Genomic DNA, 15744 nt, shown 5'->3' with positions numbered 1-15744 from the left:
CATTCCAGCCACAAACAAGTCAGAGGATTGTACTCCCACTTGCTTCCATCTTGGCATACGAAGGGCACCAAAACAAATTAGTGACCCATTCCAGCCAGGCAAAAGCATTTGAGGGGTAAGCGTGGGGGAATGTTGTGGATAGGACTCACAGCTGTCCATGGAGGCGCAGTTCAGTTCTGCATCCAGGGCAGCTGTTTATCAGCTCCATCTGGTACGCAGGCTGAGACCCTACCTGCCCGCAGACTTGTCTCGCCAGAGTGGTGCATGCTTTAGTTATCTCCCGCTTGAACTACTGCAATGCACTCTACATGGGGCTATCTTAACTTCCCCTTTTCTCTCGCCTTATGAGGAACGGCTTAGGGAGCTGGGTATGTTTAGCCTGGAGAAGAGAAGGTTAAGGGGTGATATGATAGCCATGTTCAAATATATAAAAGAATGTCATATAGAGGAGGGAGAAAGGTTGTTTTCTGCTGCTCCAGAGAAGCGGACACAGAGCAATGGATTCAAACTACAAGAAAGAAGATTCCACCTAAACATTAGGAAGAACTTCCTGACAGTAAGAGCTGTTCGGCAGTGGAATTTGCTACCAAGGAGTGTAGTGGAGTCTCCTTCTTTGGAGGTCTTTAAGCAGAGGCTTGACAGGCATATGTCAGGAATGCTTTGATGATGTTTCCTGCTTGGCAGGGGGTTGGACTGGATGGCCCTTGTGGTCTCTTCCAACTCTATGATTCTATTATTCTTTCCCCTCCAGAACCAGCCCAACCACCCAGCCCAGACAGGCGGGGAAAGCACTGGATGCGCCCGGGGCACTTGCTTGGCCGGAAATTGCTGGCAAGGTGCAGACATAGCTGTCAAGTTCTCCCTTTTTTTAAAAGGGAAATTCCCTTATGTTGATTAGACTTCCTCGTGAGAAAAGGGAAAACTTGACAGCTATGGGTGCAGAGGTGCCTTCAGAGACTGGGTCAGCTTTGCTGGGGGGGGGGGGGCAAAAAAATCCACACCAGGTACCACCTGACCTTGCTACACCTCTGGCACCAGAAGGACCTTGGTGCTGGACCTGTGGTCCTACTGTTGCTCCAACGCTTGGTAATGTAACGGAGTACTTTGCTAATATGGAAGGAAACTACTACCGGTAATTGCTTGTCCTCATTGGGCTGTATGCATCCAGGACAGTCAACCCCTTGGGCTTGGAGCTTTGAGGGCCTGAGGCTTTGGATCATAAACACAATATTAATAAATAATAATAAACAACTTGAATCAGATCCTGCTTTTGGAGCGTGTATACACAAACACATATATAATTGTGTGTGTGTGTGTGTGTGTGTATTGTATAATATTCTTGCTTATTCCCAGGTGGGGTGCCTACTTCCCCATTTTAATTTTCCAGTCTATCCTCCACATCTTTGTTCTTCCGCATCCGTTCCATAGGATCTGACATTCATCTCTCAGTTCTTTCCGGAAGCTGCAAAACACAGAAACATTCCTTATAGTTTTAGTTACAGGTAGGTAGCCGTGTTGGTCTGAGTCGAAACAAAATAAAAAAAATCCTTCAGTAGCACTTAGTTGGTCTTTAAGGTGCTACTGAAGGAATTTTTTTATTTTATTCCTTATAGTTGCTATGCTGCAGGTTGTTTTCCTGAGTAGAGTTAAATTTACAAATACATAGTTTATTTCTTTTGGCACATAAAACATTCCTTGCAATTAGCATTCCGTATTTTGCACTTATGCACCTGTGTAATAATTTTAAGGGGTTTTCCCTAAGGAAACTGGAGGTTTTAAGGGCCTAAGCAGATTTTATTTGAATTTTATCTTTCCTACGGTGTTCATTGTAGATTTTGTTGTAAACAAAATATGCCCTTATTCCCTTATGGGGTACACAAGAACCCTTACAGAGTCCTTTGTAGGTTCTCCATCGGTAGGAGAAAATAACAGAAGCCAACCAGAAAATATTGAGAAGCAAAGCAGCTAGTAAGCCTGATCTTTATTGAACTGTTGCAACAGGGGGCTCCTCTCACAGGCAGGAAATAGGAGGAGGACCCAGAACAAAGGTGTGCCTAGCAGTTTCGCAACAATGGTAATGAGAATGTACATGGGTTCTGACGAAGCTGGCTCTGCCTCAAATATGTGTCCTTTGGTGGGGGGGGTCCTAGATGTCACTTGCTGGAAATCAGCCTTCTTAAAGTCCAGAGTGCGTCTCTGTCTCCACTCAGCATGAAACCAAGGAGGACAGGATCACTTTCTACCAGGAAATGGTCACAAAGATCCCAGCACTTGGGTTGTTGTTGTTGTCTGGGGGGGGGGTTGAGTTATCGAGTAGTTTTTGTTTTGATGGTGTATCTTCTGTTTTTATATTGTGATTTTATTTTGTGAACTGCCCTGAGACCTGCAGGTTTAGGGCGGTATAAAAATTTAACAACAACAACAGCACTTTAGTTTCTCTCTGTAGATTTGGACCAGGTCATAGAATCATAGAATAGAATCATAGAATCATAGAGTTGGAAGAGACCACAAGGGTCATCCAGTCCAACCCCCTGCCAAGCAGGAGATGACCCCCTTGTTACTTCTTTTTATGATTATTAGCTATTTTTAATAGTTCTTTCTATGTACAGTATATATCTTTATTAGAGTAGAATTACTTTTTAAGGATTATGTTAGTTTTCCTGCTTCATCTGAAAGCCACCTTGACTTTGGAAGGACTTTGGGAAAAAGGAGGCATATGCTATGGCTCTCAATGGTCACTGGATCCTGCATGGGGCACCTGCTGGAGGAGAGGATCCTGTACTGTACTTACTCGGGGCCTGATCCTGCAGGGCTTTCTACACAGAATCGGGACTCCTCTCCTCGCTGTTCGCTCGGAGCAGCCAAGAGGTTCCTGCCGCTTGGCTCCGCAAGGGTTAAGCCTAGTCACAGAGCCGAGATTTCTAGAGCGGAATGGGGGGGGTCCTGCGCGGGAGGAGGAGGAGGAGCTTCCGCTTCTTAGCACGGGTCTGTTCTTCCTTCCTGTGGGAAGCAGCTGCCTGTCACGGACCTCTGTCTTCCTCTTCTTCCTCCCGGAGGATCTTCTCCCGTTCTTTCTTCGCAGGGAAGGCAGCCTCTCCTGCCGCCTCCGGGTCAGATGCAGGGAGGGAAGGAGGACGAGCAATGTATGTATGAAGTTTGGGGCTGGTCTTGGGCTTGTTGTTGTTTAGTCGTTTAGTCGTGTCCGACTCTTCGTGACCCCATGGACCACAGCACGCCAGGCTACAGGTCTTGGGCTACAGGTCTTGGGCTACAGGGTGGGCAATTGCAAAAGTCTTTGTAGGAGCTTTGGGGTTCTCCTCCCTCCTGCGTGTGGCGAAGGGGGATCCTATTGCACCACTTTATTTCCTTTAATAAAGATCAGGCTTTCCGGCCGCTTTACTGTGGCACGTAAGCCAGGGGACCTGTTTCACTGTTCATAAAATGCTAGTATCAGAAATCAATCAAAAATCAGTAGTCCCTTATGCCTCTCACTGTTTTTCCAAAAGCAGCTTCTTAAAATCAAAGAATTTGCTGTGCTTGCAACTAGATGCCTGTTGGAAGGGAGTTTTGGTAATTCAGTCACCAAACCAGTTCCAGTTGACTAATGTACTGGCCAGATGCCCAGAATTCTGATAAGGGAAACTGACAGTCAACAGACATTTGTAGGAAATGTCCCTTCTTATATTTACACGTGAACTGTTATATTGGTGTGCTTAATAAGAATGCTGGAAAAGCGGTGCTTGGTTGAAGGTTTTTGGTTCATGAATCTCACGAGTTATACTGCTAATGTTACTGCTAATGTTAATAATTAATTGCACTGTATCTGTTAGTTACAGGGTAGAGTGGGAAGCACCCAGGTTTTGGGGCAGCCCAGTGCTGGTCACGGGTTTGCACACAGGATAACAACTTAGACTTGGCTGCACACCCAGAAAGGATGTATGAGAGAATAGGGGAATTTTGGAACATCTCAACTGGTCACAATGACCTAAGACGTCCCATATATGGCTTTGCTGATTTTTGCAGAAAAATAGAGAAGTTTACTAACCTGGGCAAGGGAGGGCCTCTACCTCGTGGATTGGTTAATTTTCTACTGCAGTATATGAATATGTAATACCTGATGTAATGCTTTACGCCTATTTTGAAAAGGGTATAAAACCCAAAGCCACCAAGTATTCGGGGCTCAGCTCCTTTGGGAAATCTGCTGTGCCTTATTGCTTTAGCAATAAATTACTTTGATTTCTCCAACTCTGAGTCTGCAAGTCTTTGAGAAGTTTGATGCCAAGGTTCCCAGGTATCCAGGTGTCTCGCTACATTACTTTCAGTATACTCTGCTTGGCCTCTGCTTCCTCCGACCGATAGAGATTTCCTGAGGGACTCTAGACGGGCTCTAGATAACCCAGAAGGGTATTAGAAGTATTATACTTATGACAACACATTGCCTTGGAGTGTCTACAAAGAAGGGAATGGTTTTCTTCTTCCAGGGAATCAGTGAGCTTTGATGACGTGTCTGTGCATTTCACCAACGAGGAATGGGCCTTGCTGGATCCGGGAGAGAGAGCTCTGTACGATGAAGTCATGGAGGAGATTCGTGAGATGATGGCATCTGTGGGTAGGGATCCTTTTTGCCTTAATCAATATAGCTAGTGAAGGTGTGATTGTTGGTGAGATCACAAGAAGTGAGATCACGAGAAGGCGAATTGGTAATTTCTCCTGGACTAAAGAACATTTGAAGAATCCTGTTGGATCAAAGCAAAGGCCCATGGAGTCCATGATTCTGTTCTCACGTTTGCCAACCAGATGCCCAGAGGGAGCCATCAAAGAATTGACCCATTGGCTATGAGTTACTTGCCTGGCTCTGACCTACTTAACATGTGCTGTTGCTATGGCTACGACTTCCTTAGCCATGTGGTTAGGCTCGGTGGTTTGCTACTCCGCCGTTAGCTAGGTCTTGTGGTCAGCTACTTCCTTAGCTGTTAGCTCTAGCAGGAAATAACAACAGGTGCAGAGATGTGCTGAAGGTTGTGTTCGTGACTTGCTTCAAGAAGTTGTAAGACTGGAATGGTTCTGTCCAGTTCTGGTCAAGCGCCTCGTATTCAGGGTGAACTTGCCTTTTTGATAGGGTTGCACTTACAACAGCATGCCATAGAAACAAAAGGCTGAAGAGGTCTGCTGTGTACTCGTTGTGCTTTATTGCATTGGGGGAGAGTCCTAGTCTGCTTAAGTGCATAGCTTGCTAAGCAGTGTACAACACAGAATAGATGGAGTGGCAGGGATCTGACCCTCCTCTCTGTCCCCACCGACTTACAGAGAGAATAGGAGGAGCCAACTGATTTGGGAACTGAGCCTACACAGGAGGGTTGTCCGCGAGAGGGGGGAGGTCTTGGGGAAATGTCACCCAACAGCCACCTTAGGGTTTTGGCTCCCAAACATGTTCTAAGACCCTTGTCCAGGAAATATGCACCTGTTATCCTGCAGCACAATTACTTCTGGATTCTGCATGTGGGAGGGAGATGAAAGAGTCATGAGATATAAGGGATTTCCGGCCCAGCCAGCCTCTGTTAATCTTATTCTGCCCCCTGAGTAGGAATGCTCCCAAGGGCCTCCTTTTCCCCATAAGATGGGTGTGGGGACGCCTTGCTCTCTCCCAGAAGTTGCTGGATCACACCATCCTCTCTGTCAAATGTCCATGTTTGATGGAGCTGATGGGAGTTATTTCAGTAGCCTTTGGAGAGCCAAAGGTTCCCAATTCCTGCCTTAAGGACTTTCAACTGAAAAATGAAAAACACCCCAAACTCTTTATCCTGTTTCTCTATATTAGTGTTTCCCAACCGGGGCCCCAGGATATTCCAGGGTGGTCCCAGGTGAAAATTATGTAAATCGGGGCGGGGCACAGCACAATGCTGGGGGGAGGCACAGATGGAAGTGACAATAAAAGCAGGGAAATTATTTTTCCCCCCTTTAAAAAATCCCTATTGAGTATTTACTTGGCCAGTCATTAGTAGGTAAGGGGGCAGCCCACAAGGGAGCATCTAGTAAATAGCTAAGTGTCTACTCAGAAGAAAGCAGCACTGAGTTCAGTGCACCTTACTCCCAGGTAAGGGTTTGTGGGGCTATAGTTTTGTCTAGGCAGCCAGGATCTTTTCACACCAGGTCAGTGAGGACCACTTGTTTTTTTAAATTCTCCCATATATACAGAACTCCCTGTGTGCCTTTTGCAGACCCTCCCAAGTGTCTCTATTTTCCAGTTCCGGTCCTGGATTTACAGAAGTCATTCCAGTTTCTGATTTGATCCCAAATGTGCCACTTTTCTTTAGGACGTCCCTATTTTCACCAGAGAAATGTTGAAGGGTATGGAATTATCCCCCTGCTGAACCATCTGAATGCAACCCTGTAAAGGGAAGTTTTTAAAAAATCTTCCAGAGTAGCTGGGGCAACCAATCAGATGGGTGGGGTATTACCCATAATAGTAAAATTATTATTATGGAATAGGACATCCCTATTTTCATCAGATAATTGTTGGAAGGTGTGCTTTTGGGCTGTTATCTGTAGGTTTCCCCCTTTGTGTCAAACAACTGGGGTCAAATAAGTGCTGTTGACTTTTTATAATACATGGAAGATGGATCTCCCGGGAGGTTCTAGACCAGGCACCCCCAAACTGCGGCCCTCCAGATGTTTTGGCCTACAACTCCCATGATCCCTAGCTAACAGGACCAGTGGTCGGGGAAGATGGGAATTGTAGTCCAAAACATCTGGAGGGCCGAAGTTTGAGGATGCCTGGTCTAGAACCCCCTTCCTTTGGGTTTCTAGCAGAGGTTGGATGGCCATCTGTCATGGATGCTTTAGCTAAGTTTCCTACGTTGTGGGGGTTGGACTAGATGACTCTTGGGTTCCCTTCCAGCCCTATAATTCTATGTTTTTCTGCTTCAACAATATTTCATTATGCTCCTGTCACAGATGGGTGTTGGCTACTCCCGAGTAAGCACTCCACACATCCTCTGGATTTTCAGAGTTTTATTGTGCATGCTATATACAGTGGTGAGATGTCTCAAATCATGTCTGCTCCGCATGGGGCAGAAGCCCACAATGGCGTCTCGTGGGCTCTGACCCTACTTTTAAGACTGGGCATCCAAACGCCCCTCCTCGGGTCCTCCGTGGTCCCAAACCAGGCTCCTGAGGTGCCGTTCTACCTCCTCCCTCCTTTCCAGCCCCTGCTGAAGCTAGCTCCTCCCCTGCTTCCCTGCTACCAACCTGGAGCTGAGCCTCCAGGACTCTGCAGAGCCCTGGACCCGTCTTGACCCGTCTTAACCCTTCCTGTTCCTGGTTTTCCCTCCCAGACTTGCTGCTGCTCTCCCATCTGATGGAAGCAAGCAGAGTGGGCTGCTCTCTGCAAGCCCTCTCTCTTACAGCTCCTATCATTTTATGTAGTTGCATTTTGTATAAATTATAAAAAATTATAAATAAAGCATGTTCTATTCTATTTACAAAGAAAACATTTACATAGCTATCTTTCTACCAGTAGGATGGGGTTGGGGGGCCACAGGAAGGAAACAAGGTCGGAAGGGGGCCACGGCCGGAAAACTGTTGGGAAAGTCTGCTCTGTATCATGTTTCTGAATTTAAGAGACGTAAAGTCAAGCTGTCACTTAGGATTTTCTGTGGATGATGCAAAATAAAAAATAGAGATGCAAGCAGCTTCAAGTCAGCATTAAAGTCCGCATTAATGTCCTGTGTGGATGAGGCCTTATAGAGACACAGCATCTTACCAGTTTTCCTTTTAAATCCATTAGGAGATGTTGGGGAGTTCCTCACTGAAGGAGAACCATCAGAAGTGCCACGTGGAAGAGTGGAGCAGCAGAAGGAGCAACGGGAACTGCGGGTTCAAGTTGGAACCTACAGGAAAGAGGGGACCCAGATGCAGCAGGTGGGGAGGGAATCCACCGCTTCTCAGGTTAAGGGAAATCAAAGTTGGAGAGAGATGTACGAATGCTTGAAGTGTGGGAAGTGTTTCCGTCAGAGCGGCACCCTCACTAGACATAAAAGAATCCATACAGGGGACAAGCCGTATGAATGCTTGAAGTGTGGAAAGTGTTTCCGTCAGAACAGCAGCCTCAGTAGACATAAAAGAACTTATACAGGGGACAAGCTGTGTAGAAAGAGCTTCCATGAGAGGAGCATCCTCACTGGACATAAAAGAACTCATGCAGGTGAAAAACCTTACAAATGTTTGGACTGTGGGGAGGGCTTCAGGCACAAAGGCACCCTCACGAAGCATCAAAGAATTCATACGGGGGACAAACCTTATGAGTGTTTGGAGTGTGGAAAGAGCTTCAGTCGCAAAGACTCCCTTACCTTGCACCAAAGAAGTCACACAGGAGAAAAGCCTTATAAATGCTGGGAATGTGACAAGAGCTTCCGTGAGAGTGGCTCCCTTACTCGGCATCAAAGAACTCATTCAGGGGAAAAGCCTTACACATGTTTTGAATGTGGAAAGAGCTTCATTCAGAGTTGTCACCTTATTGATCATCAAAGAACTCATATGGAGGAGAATCCTCATAAATGCTTTGAGTGCGACAAGAGTTTTCGTCACAGTAGCTCCCTAACTAAGCATCAAAGAACTCACAGGGAAACATCTTAGAAGGGACAAAATAAATTTTTCCCCTTCCAGTAGCACCTTAGAGACCAACTAAGTTTGTCATTGGTTTGAGCTTTCGTGTGCATGCACACTTCTTCAGATACACTGTCATTGGCATGAGCACATGAAAGCTCATACCAATGACAAACTTGGTTGGTCTCTAAGGTGCTACTGGAAGGAATTTGTTTTATTTTGTTTCGACTATGTCAGACCAACACAGCTACCTACCTGTAACTAGATCTTAGAAGGGTTTTTTTTGCTTTCAGCTTGCTTTTTAAATGTAGAAACAGTTTGTGGCATTTCTTCTGTAACCCAGTGTTAGGGACGGGCAGGAGTTTGAGTGGTGGGTAGGATGGATAGTGGAATATTTATAGGGAGGTTCAGTGCCCCCTACGAGGCAAGGGGTGGTCATAGAGGAGAGCCAAGCTGAAGGCAGGAGAGGCGTTGCTGGAAGTCTCCAAGATGGAAAAGAGGGTCCCAGAAAAGAGTCCTGCCATTGGACTCTTCCCCAATCCCCTCACCCGCTGTCTCCACTGACAACGAGGGGCATATAGCAACAGCAACAAGGACCGCCTCTTTCCATATGAACCTACCTGCACCCTGAGGTCATCTTCTGAGACCCTTCTTCATGTGCCTCCTCCATGAGAGGCCTGGAGTGTGGCAACACGAGAACGGGGCCTTTTCAGCTGTGCCTCCCTGTTTGTGGAATACTTTCCTCAGGGCATCTAATGCCCTTTAAAAATGTGTTTTTATTTTTTGGGGGAGGGAGTTGTTTTTGTTTTGATTATATATTTTGTGTTTTTATATTGTGATTTTATCCTGTGAACTTCCCTGAAACCTGCGTGTATAGGGCAGTACAAAAAAGGAAAAGGGACCCCTGATCATTAGGTCCAGTCACGGACGACTCTGGGGTTGCGGCGCTCATCTCGCTTTACTGGCCGAGGGAGCCGGCATACAGCTTCCGGGTCATGTGGCCAGCATGACAAAGCCGCTTCTGGCAAACCAGAGCAGTGCAGGGAAACGCCGTTCACCTTCCCGCCATTACCTTCCCCTATTTATCTACTTGCATGCACTTCGTGGTTTCAAACTGCTAGGTTGGCAGGAGCAGGGACAGAGCAACGGGAGCTCATCCCATCGCGGGGATTTGAACCGCCGACCTTCTGACCGGCAAGCCCTAGGCTCTGTGGTTTAACCCACAGCACCACCCGTGTCCCATAGGGCAGTATATAAATTTAATAACCAGCGATTTTTCCTGCATGACACCTCCAGCTATTATTATTTATTATTACACTCACCATTTTATTAAATTTGTATAGGGCAGTATACAAATTTAATAAAATGGTGAGTGTCATAATAAATAATAAAAGCTGGAGGTGTCATGCAGGAGAAACCACCGGTTGCTTGTGCACACCAGATCAGGCCTGTTGGTGTCATTTGAAAAATGAGAGCAGTTGCTCCCTCCCAGGAATTGCTGGATCACAACAAGTTTGCTGGAGCTGATAGGACTTATTTCAGCAGCATTTGGAGAGACAAAGGTTCCCAATTCCAGCCTTAAGAACTTTCAATGCTAAAAAACCCCAAAAAGACCCAAAACTCTTTCTCCTGTTTCTCTACATCAGTGTTTCTCAACCCGGGGTGGGGGGTGGGGAAGAGGATATTCCAAGGGGGGCGTAGGTGAAAGTTACATAAGGGGGGGCACAGCATGAGGCTAGGGGGCAACAGAGTAAAGTGAGAATAAAAGGGGGGAATCGTTTTTTTAAAATCTAAAAATCCTGATTAACTCTCTCCTTAGCCAATCACAAGCAGGTAAGAGGCAGCCCACCAGAGGGCGGCCTAGCACTGCTGAATCTTTTTTCCTTTCTGCATTTTCTTGGAGCAGTCCCAGTTTGTTTCTACCTGGAGAGGGCAATCCCTGAGGCTCCGGTTTTGATTACTACTTGTAACTGCCCCTTAAGGGACGCAGCTGGCGCTGTGGGTTAAACCACTGAGCCTAGGGCTTGCTGATCAGAAGGTCGGCGGTTTGAATCCCTATGACGGGGTGAGCTCCCGTTGTTCGGTCCCACCTCCTGCCAACCTAGCAGTTCGAAAGCACGTCAAAGTGCAAGTAGATAAATAGGTACCGCTACAGCGGGAAGGTAAACGGTATTTCCGTGCACTGCTCTGATTCGCCAGAAGCGGCTTGGTCATGCTGGCCACATGACCCGGAAGCTGTACGCCAGCTCCCTCGGCCAATAACGCGAGATGAGCGCCGCAACCCCAGAGTCGGTCACGACTGGACCTAATGGTCCCTAACTGCCCCAGTGCATCAGCCTGGCTCTGCAAGACACAGGGAAGAGGGAGAATCCACCCCAGCGCCTAGCTGAATGGATTCGTCTGGTGCTACTGACTTGCATCTAGTAAATAGCTAAGTGTCTACTCAGAAGCGTTTAAATTTCTGGTTGTTTTCTTTTGTTTTTGTTCTCTTGGGTGTGGGATCAACGTTTAGTTAGCGCTGGGGACCTGTTTAATTTCAGAATAATTGTAAATAGTTGTTCTTAATTAGTTTCTCCTGGGTTTTTTTTAATTCATTGCTTAGTTTGTGTTCTGTTTTGAAGGGGAGAGAGTCAGGGCTGACAAAATGGCTGGGGCAGGTTACACAGGCGGGGGGGATACACAGGCACACCTGATATCAGTGATCACGGGTAGGAGGAGTAGATACACTAAGACCAGACCACGTCATTACCGAGGAGGCAGTTTTAGTCATTGTTTGAATACTATCCCCGCCTCCGGGTCTGGTCTTGACTGTGAGGATACTGGAATCGGCAAGTGAGACCAACATGACCTAAAGGTGTTGCTGTGCAATGCCAGGCAAATGATTCACAACATCGTTGTCATCCACGACTTGATCATGGCTGCTTGTCTACCAGGGTTCTCTTACGCACAGCAGCCCAGGTTATATGGGCAGGGAGGAGGGTGCAGTGATTTTTAGGAAGTCATTATCTTGGAATACCCAGTTTTCTGAGTGCATGTTCTGGAAGTTGGGCAATAGGGGCAGTACAGGATTCCTTTTGGGGTACCGACCTCCCTGCTGCACCAAGGATTCCCTGCCCAAGCTGCTTCGGGTCATGGCGGTTGTGCTCCTGGAGACACCTAGTTTGGTTGTCCTAGGGGCTTTTAACATCCATGCCGACAAGACCTTACAAGGGGCCGCTTAGGACTTCGTGGAAAACATGGCCTCCATGGGGCTGTCCCTGAATAAGTTTGACCCAACTCATAGCCGCGGACATGTCTTAGACCTGGTGTTCACCTCTACGGATGTTGGTGATCTGACACTAAGTAAAAGAGAAATTAAAGAAGTGCCATGGTCAGATCACTTCTTGGTGCAACTGGACTTCTCTGCGACCCTTTCCCTCTGCAGGGAGGTTGGACCAATTTAGATGGTCCGCCCCCGCCACTTAATGGATCGAGTTGGCTTCCAGAGAGTGGTAGGGGATGTTTTATCCCATGTTGATGGCCTTTCAGCTGATTCCCTGGTGGCCCGCTGGAATGTGGAGTTAACCAGAGTTATTGACTGTCTGGCTCTGAAGCGCCCTCTCTGATTGCATGGAGCCTGGACAGCCCCGTGGTTTTCCCTGGGGCTGAGGGCGATGAAACAATCGCTGAGACGGCTAGAGCGCTGGTGGTGGAAAACACATTCTGAATTGGACTGGACACAGGTTTGAGCTCAATATCGAGCCTACCAAGTGGCAATAGCGATGGCGAAGAAGACCTTCCTCACTGCCTCTATTGCATCTGCAGTAAACAGCAGCAGGAGACCCTTTCAGGTGGTTCGCAATCTAATGGAGCCACCTTCGCCATCAGGCCCGGTAAGGAACTCAAGCCCCAAGATATGTAGTGATTTTGCAAAGTTTTTTTTACAAATGAAGTGGCTCAGATTTGGAAAGAGGTAGACTCCGCCATGGGAACAGGGCCGGGGCAGGAGAGTGCTAGAGTCCTGTCTAGTCAAGTTGCATGGGATCAATTGCAATCTGTTACCTCTGAGGATGTGGACAAATTGCTTAGACCAGTGAAACCAACCGTCTCCTTGATCCTTGCCCATCCTGTCTCATAAATGCGTGCCGGGAAGGGCTGGGTGATGGGCTCTGCGGTGTGGTGAATGCTTTCCTCTGTGAGAGAGCCTTGCAAGACGCTGAAAGAGGTGGTTATTAAACCGCTTCTGAAAAGAAATATTTGGACCCGGCCAATATGACCAACTATCGCCCGGTCTCAAATCTCCCATTCTTGGGCAAGTTGATTAAGTACCCATCTGGCTGGACAACTCCAAGCGCACCTGGTGGATGCGGACCATTTGGATCACTTCCAATCAGGATTCAGGCCTCATCATGGGATTGAATCTGCCTTGGTCACACTGGTCGATGATCTCCGGTGGGCTAGGGACAAAGGTGAAAGCTGTTTTCTAGTTCTGTTGAATCTCTCAGCGGCTTTTGATACAATCGATCATAACAGCCTTCTGGACCGTCTAGAGCAGGGGTGGCCAACTCCCAAGACTTCAATCTACTCACAGAGTTAAAAACTGGCAGTGATCTACCCACTTTCAGGAGGTTCAGTTCAGGTCAAAACTGTTGAGCTTTTTTTAGGAGGGAAAGCCCTGTTGTTGTTTTTCGGGAGGAGGAAGATCAGGTTTTTTGGGGTTCAGGTCATACGTAGTTGTTGAGCTTTTTTCCAGGGAGGAGGGAATTCCCATTTGGGAGGGGGTCAGGGCTTTTTTAGGGGAGCCAAAGTTGTTGAGCTGGGGAGCCAGCAATCTGCCAGTGATCTACCACAGATGTCCAGTGATCTACCAGTAGATCATGATCTACCTGTTGGACGTGCCTGGTCTAGAGGAGCTGGGGGCACTGTCATACAGTGGTTCCACTCCTTCCTCCTGGGCCGTGTCCAGCAAGTGGTGTTGGGGGATGAGTGTTCAGACCCCTGGGCTCTCACTTGTGGGGTGCCTCAGGGTTCCGTCTTCTCCCCCATGCTTTTTAACATCTTCATGAAGCCACTGGGAGAGATCATCAGGGGGTTTGGGCTGGGTGTTCATCAGTACGGTGGTACCTCGAGTTACAAACGCTTCAGGTTAGAAACTCCGCTAACCTGGAAGTAGTTACCTTGAATTGAGAACTTTGCCCCAGGATGAGAATGGAAATCATGTGCCGGCGGCAGCAAGAGGCCCCATTAGTGAAAGCGTGCCTCAGGTTAAGAACAGTTTCAGGTTAAGAACGGACCTCTGGAATGAATTAAGTTCGTAACTAGAGGTACCACTGTATGCGGACGATACCCAGCTCTACCTCTCTTTTAAATCAGAACCAAGGAATGGAGAGTGGAAACAAGGAAACTCTGTGGCAAGAAATATCCCTTCAAGCTCCCTTTGTTTCTGACTCCCTCCCTCCCTGGAACCTGAAGCTTGTTTAAACTTCTGAATTCTGCAAAATAATTTCAAAGATCTGTGATCCTAGAAATGTCCTGAATTGGGGCTCCCCACCTCCAGCACCCTTTAAGGCTGGGTCAGCTGAGTTCCAAGGGGTTGGGGGGGGGAAGGAGAAATAGATGGATTGGGGGAACCCCTCCCCCAAGTGAGCAGAAAAGACACAGGGGAAATAAAAGGCAAGAAGGTATTGACTGGAAGAAGGGAGGGGAAGAGGAGCAATGTGTCAGAAGAGGGAGAATATGCACAGCAGTCCTTTGCAGATTTACTTATAAGTAAGCTCCACTGAGTTCAATGGGATCTACTTTCAGGTCACTACTGTGCGTATCATGCCAGCCTTAAGAAAGGATAGAGGAAGCAGACTGATTTGTTTGGAATCCCAAAACATTACTGTTGGTGACTGTTGCAGAGGGGATGCCCCCTTTGAGCTTCTCCAGGGGCAGGAGAATATCTAGGGTAGGAGAATCCCTGCAGGGCCTCTGAGGCTCCCTTTGCTTCTTCCTCCCTCCCAGAGCCTGCAGTGTCTGAACTCCGCAGGAAGGATGAAAGAGGCTGATCCTACAAACCTAGTGAGGATGGAAGGAGGAAGATGGACAGTTGACCTGGTCAGGTTGTCCCCCACAACCTTTGGATGTTCCCTCCCAGGACCCTCAGAGAGATCTGGTGAGTTCCAGGGAATGGAGATGGGGATCTGGGGAGATGTTGGGGGTAAGGAAGCTCCCCTCGCACGAAAACGAGGAAGGTTGCAGGGCAAGAATTCTGGGCTGTGAGAGATAAACGGTAGAAAAGGAAAGGAATGTTTTTCAATGGTGGCATGGGCGCAGGATTTTTGTTAGGGGGGGCAGAACTGGTGTGATTGGTCAGTTAAATATTTCTAATGTTTTACTTGATCTGGGGGTGTGGCCCGTCACCCTCCTTGGCTACGCCCATGAATGCTGGCTGGTGTGAAGAAAATTATTTTTCAGTAAGTTCCATTGTTTAACGCCGTGATGGGTCCTGAATCAAGTCAGCAGTGAGAGACTTGTGGGTCGTGGCAGCAGTCCCTCTCTAGCCCACGAAACAAAATTCCTCAAACCGTGTCCTGCTGCCCTACATATGTGGCCTCAGGGGTGTGACGGGTGAGGCTGTTCCTTGGCACCTGAGACAAGATGAGGACCACTTGCTTTTTAAAATACTCCCATATATACACAACTCCTGGTGTGCCTTTTGCAGACCCTCCCAAGTGTCCTTATTTTCCGGGGACAGTCCCAAATCTACAAAAGTCGTCCCAGTTTTCTGATTTGATCCCGGAATGTCCTGCTTTTTCTTAAAGGTAAAGGTACCCCTGACCGTTAGGATCCAGTCGCGTAAGACTCTGGGGCTGCGTGCTCATCTCGCTCTATAGGCCGAGGGAGCCGGCGTTTGTCCACAGACAGCTTCCGGGTCATGTGGCCAGCAAGAGTAAGCCAGGGAAATGCTGCTTACCTTCCTGCCAGAGTGGTACCTATTTATCTACTTGCACTAATGTGCTTTCGAACTGCTAGATGGGCAGGAGCAGGGACCAAGCAACGGGAGCTCACCCTGTCACGGGGATTCGAACCGTCGACCTTCCGATCGGCAAGCCCTAGGCTCTGTGCTTTAGACCACAGTGCCACCCGCTACCCTTCCGTTTTTCCTTAGGATGTCCC

General features: G+C 47.7%; 1 protein-coding gene and 1 long non-coding RNA gene across 2 annotated transcripts in view; one reads left to right on the top strand and one right to left on the bottom strand.

The window, feature by feature from the left end:
- Positions 1 to 15744, top strand: part of LOC118081251 (uncharacterized) — a 31726-nt gene that overhangs the window by 9381 nt on the left and 6601 nt on the right. Inside the window, exons 6-10 of the mRNA XM_035107370.3 lie at positions 2926 to 3143; positions 4482 to 4609; positions 7787 to 8631; positions 12909 to 13052; positions 14590 to 14740. Of these exons, the coding sequence (XP_034963261.2) occupies positions 2926 to 3143; positions 4482 to 4609; positions 7787 to 8631; positions 12909 to 13052; positions 14590 to 14740 (1486 nt within the window). The remainder of the gene's footprint in view (positions 1 to 2925; positions 3144 to 4481; positions 4610 to 7786; positions 8632 to 12908; positions 13053 to 14589; positions 14741 to 15744) is intronic.
- LOC148687161 (uncharacterized) lies at positions 1258 to 2913 on the bottom strand. Its single transcript, XR_015948566.1, has 2 exons — positions 2792 to 2913; positions 1258 to 1462 (listed from the first exon to the last, which is right to left on the bottom strand). It is a non-coding gene; the product is annotated as an uncharacterized LOC148687161 (long non-coding RNA).

Source organism: Zootoca vivipara, chromosome 2 (assembly GCF_965207765.1).
Source record: "Zootoca vivipara chromosome 2, rZooViv2.hap1.1, whole genome shotgun sequence".
Taxonomy (NCBI): domain Eukaryota; kingdom Metazoa; phylum Chordata; class Lepidosauria; order Squamata; family Lacertidae; genus Zootoca; species Zootoca vivipara.
The sequence above is the reverse complement of the archived record's forward strand: the minus strand, read 5'-3'. Positions and strand labels throughout refer to the sequence as shown.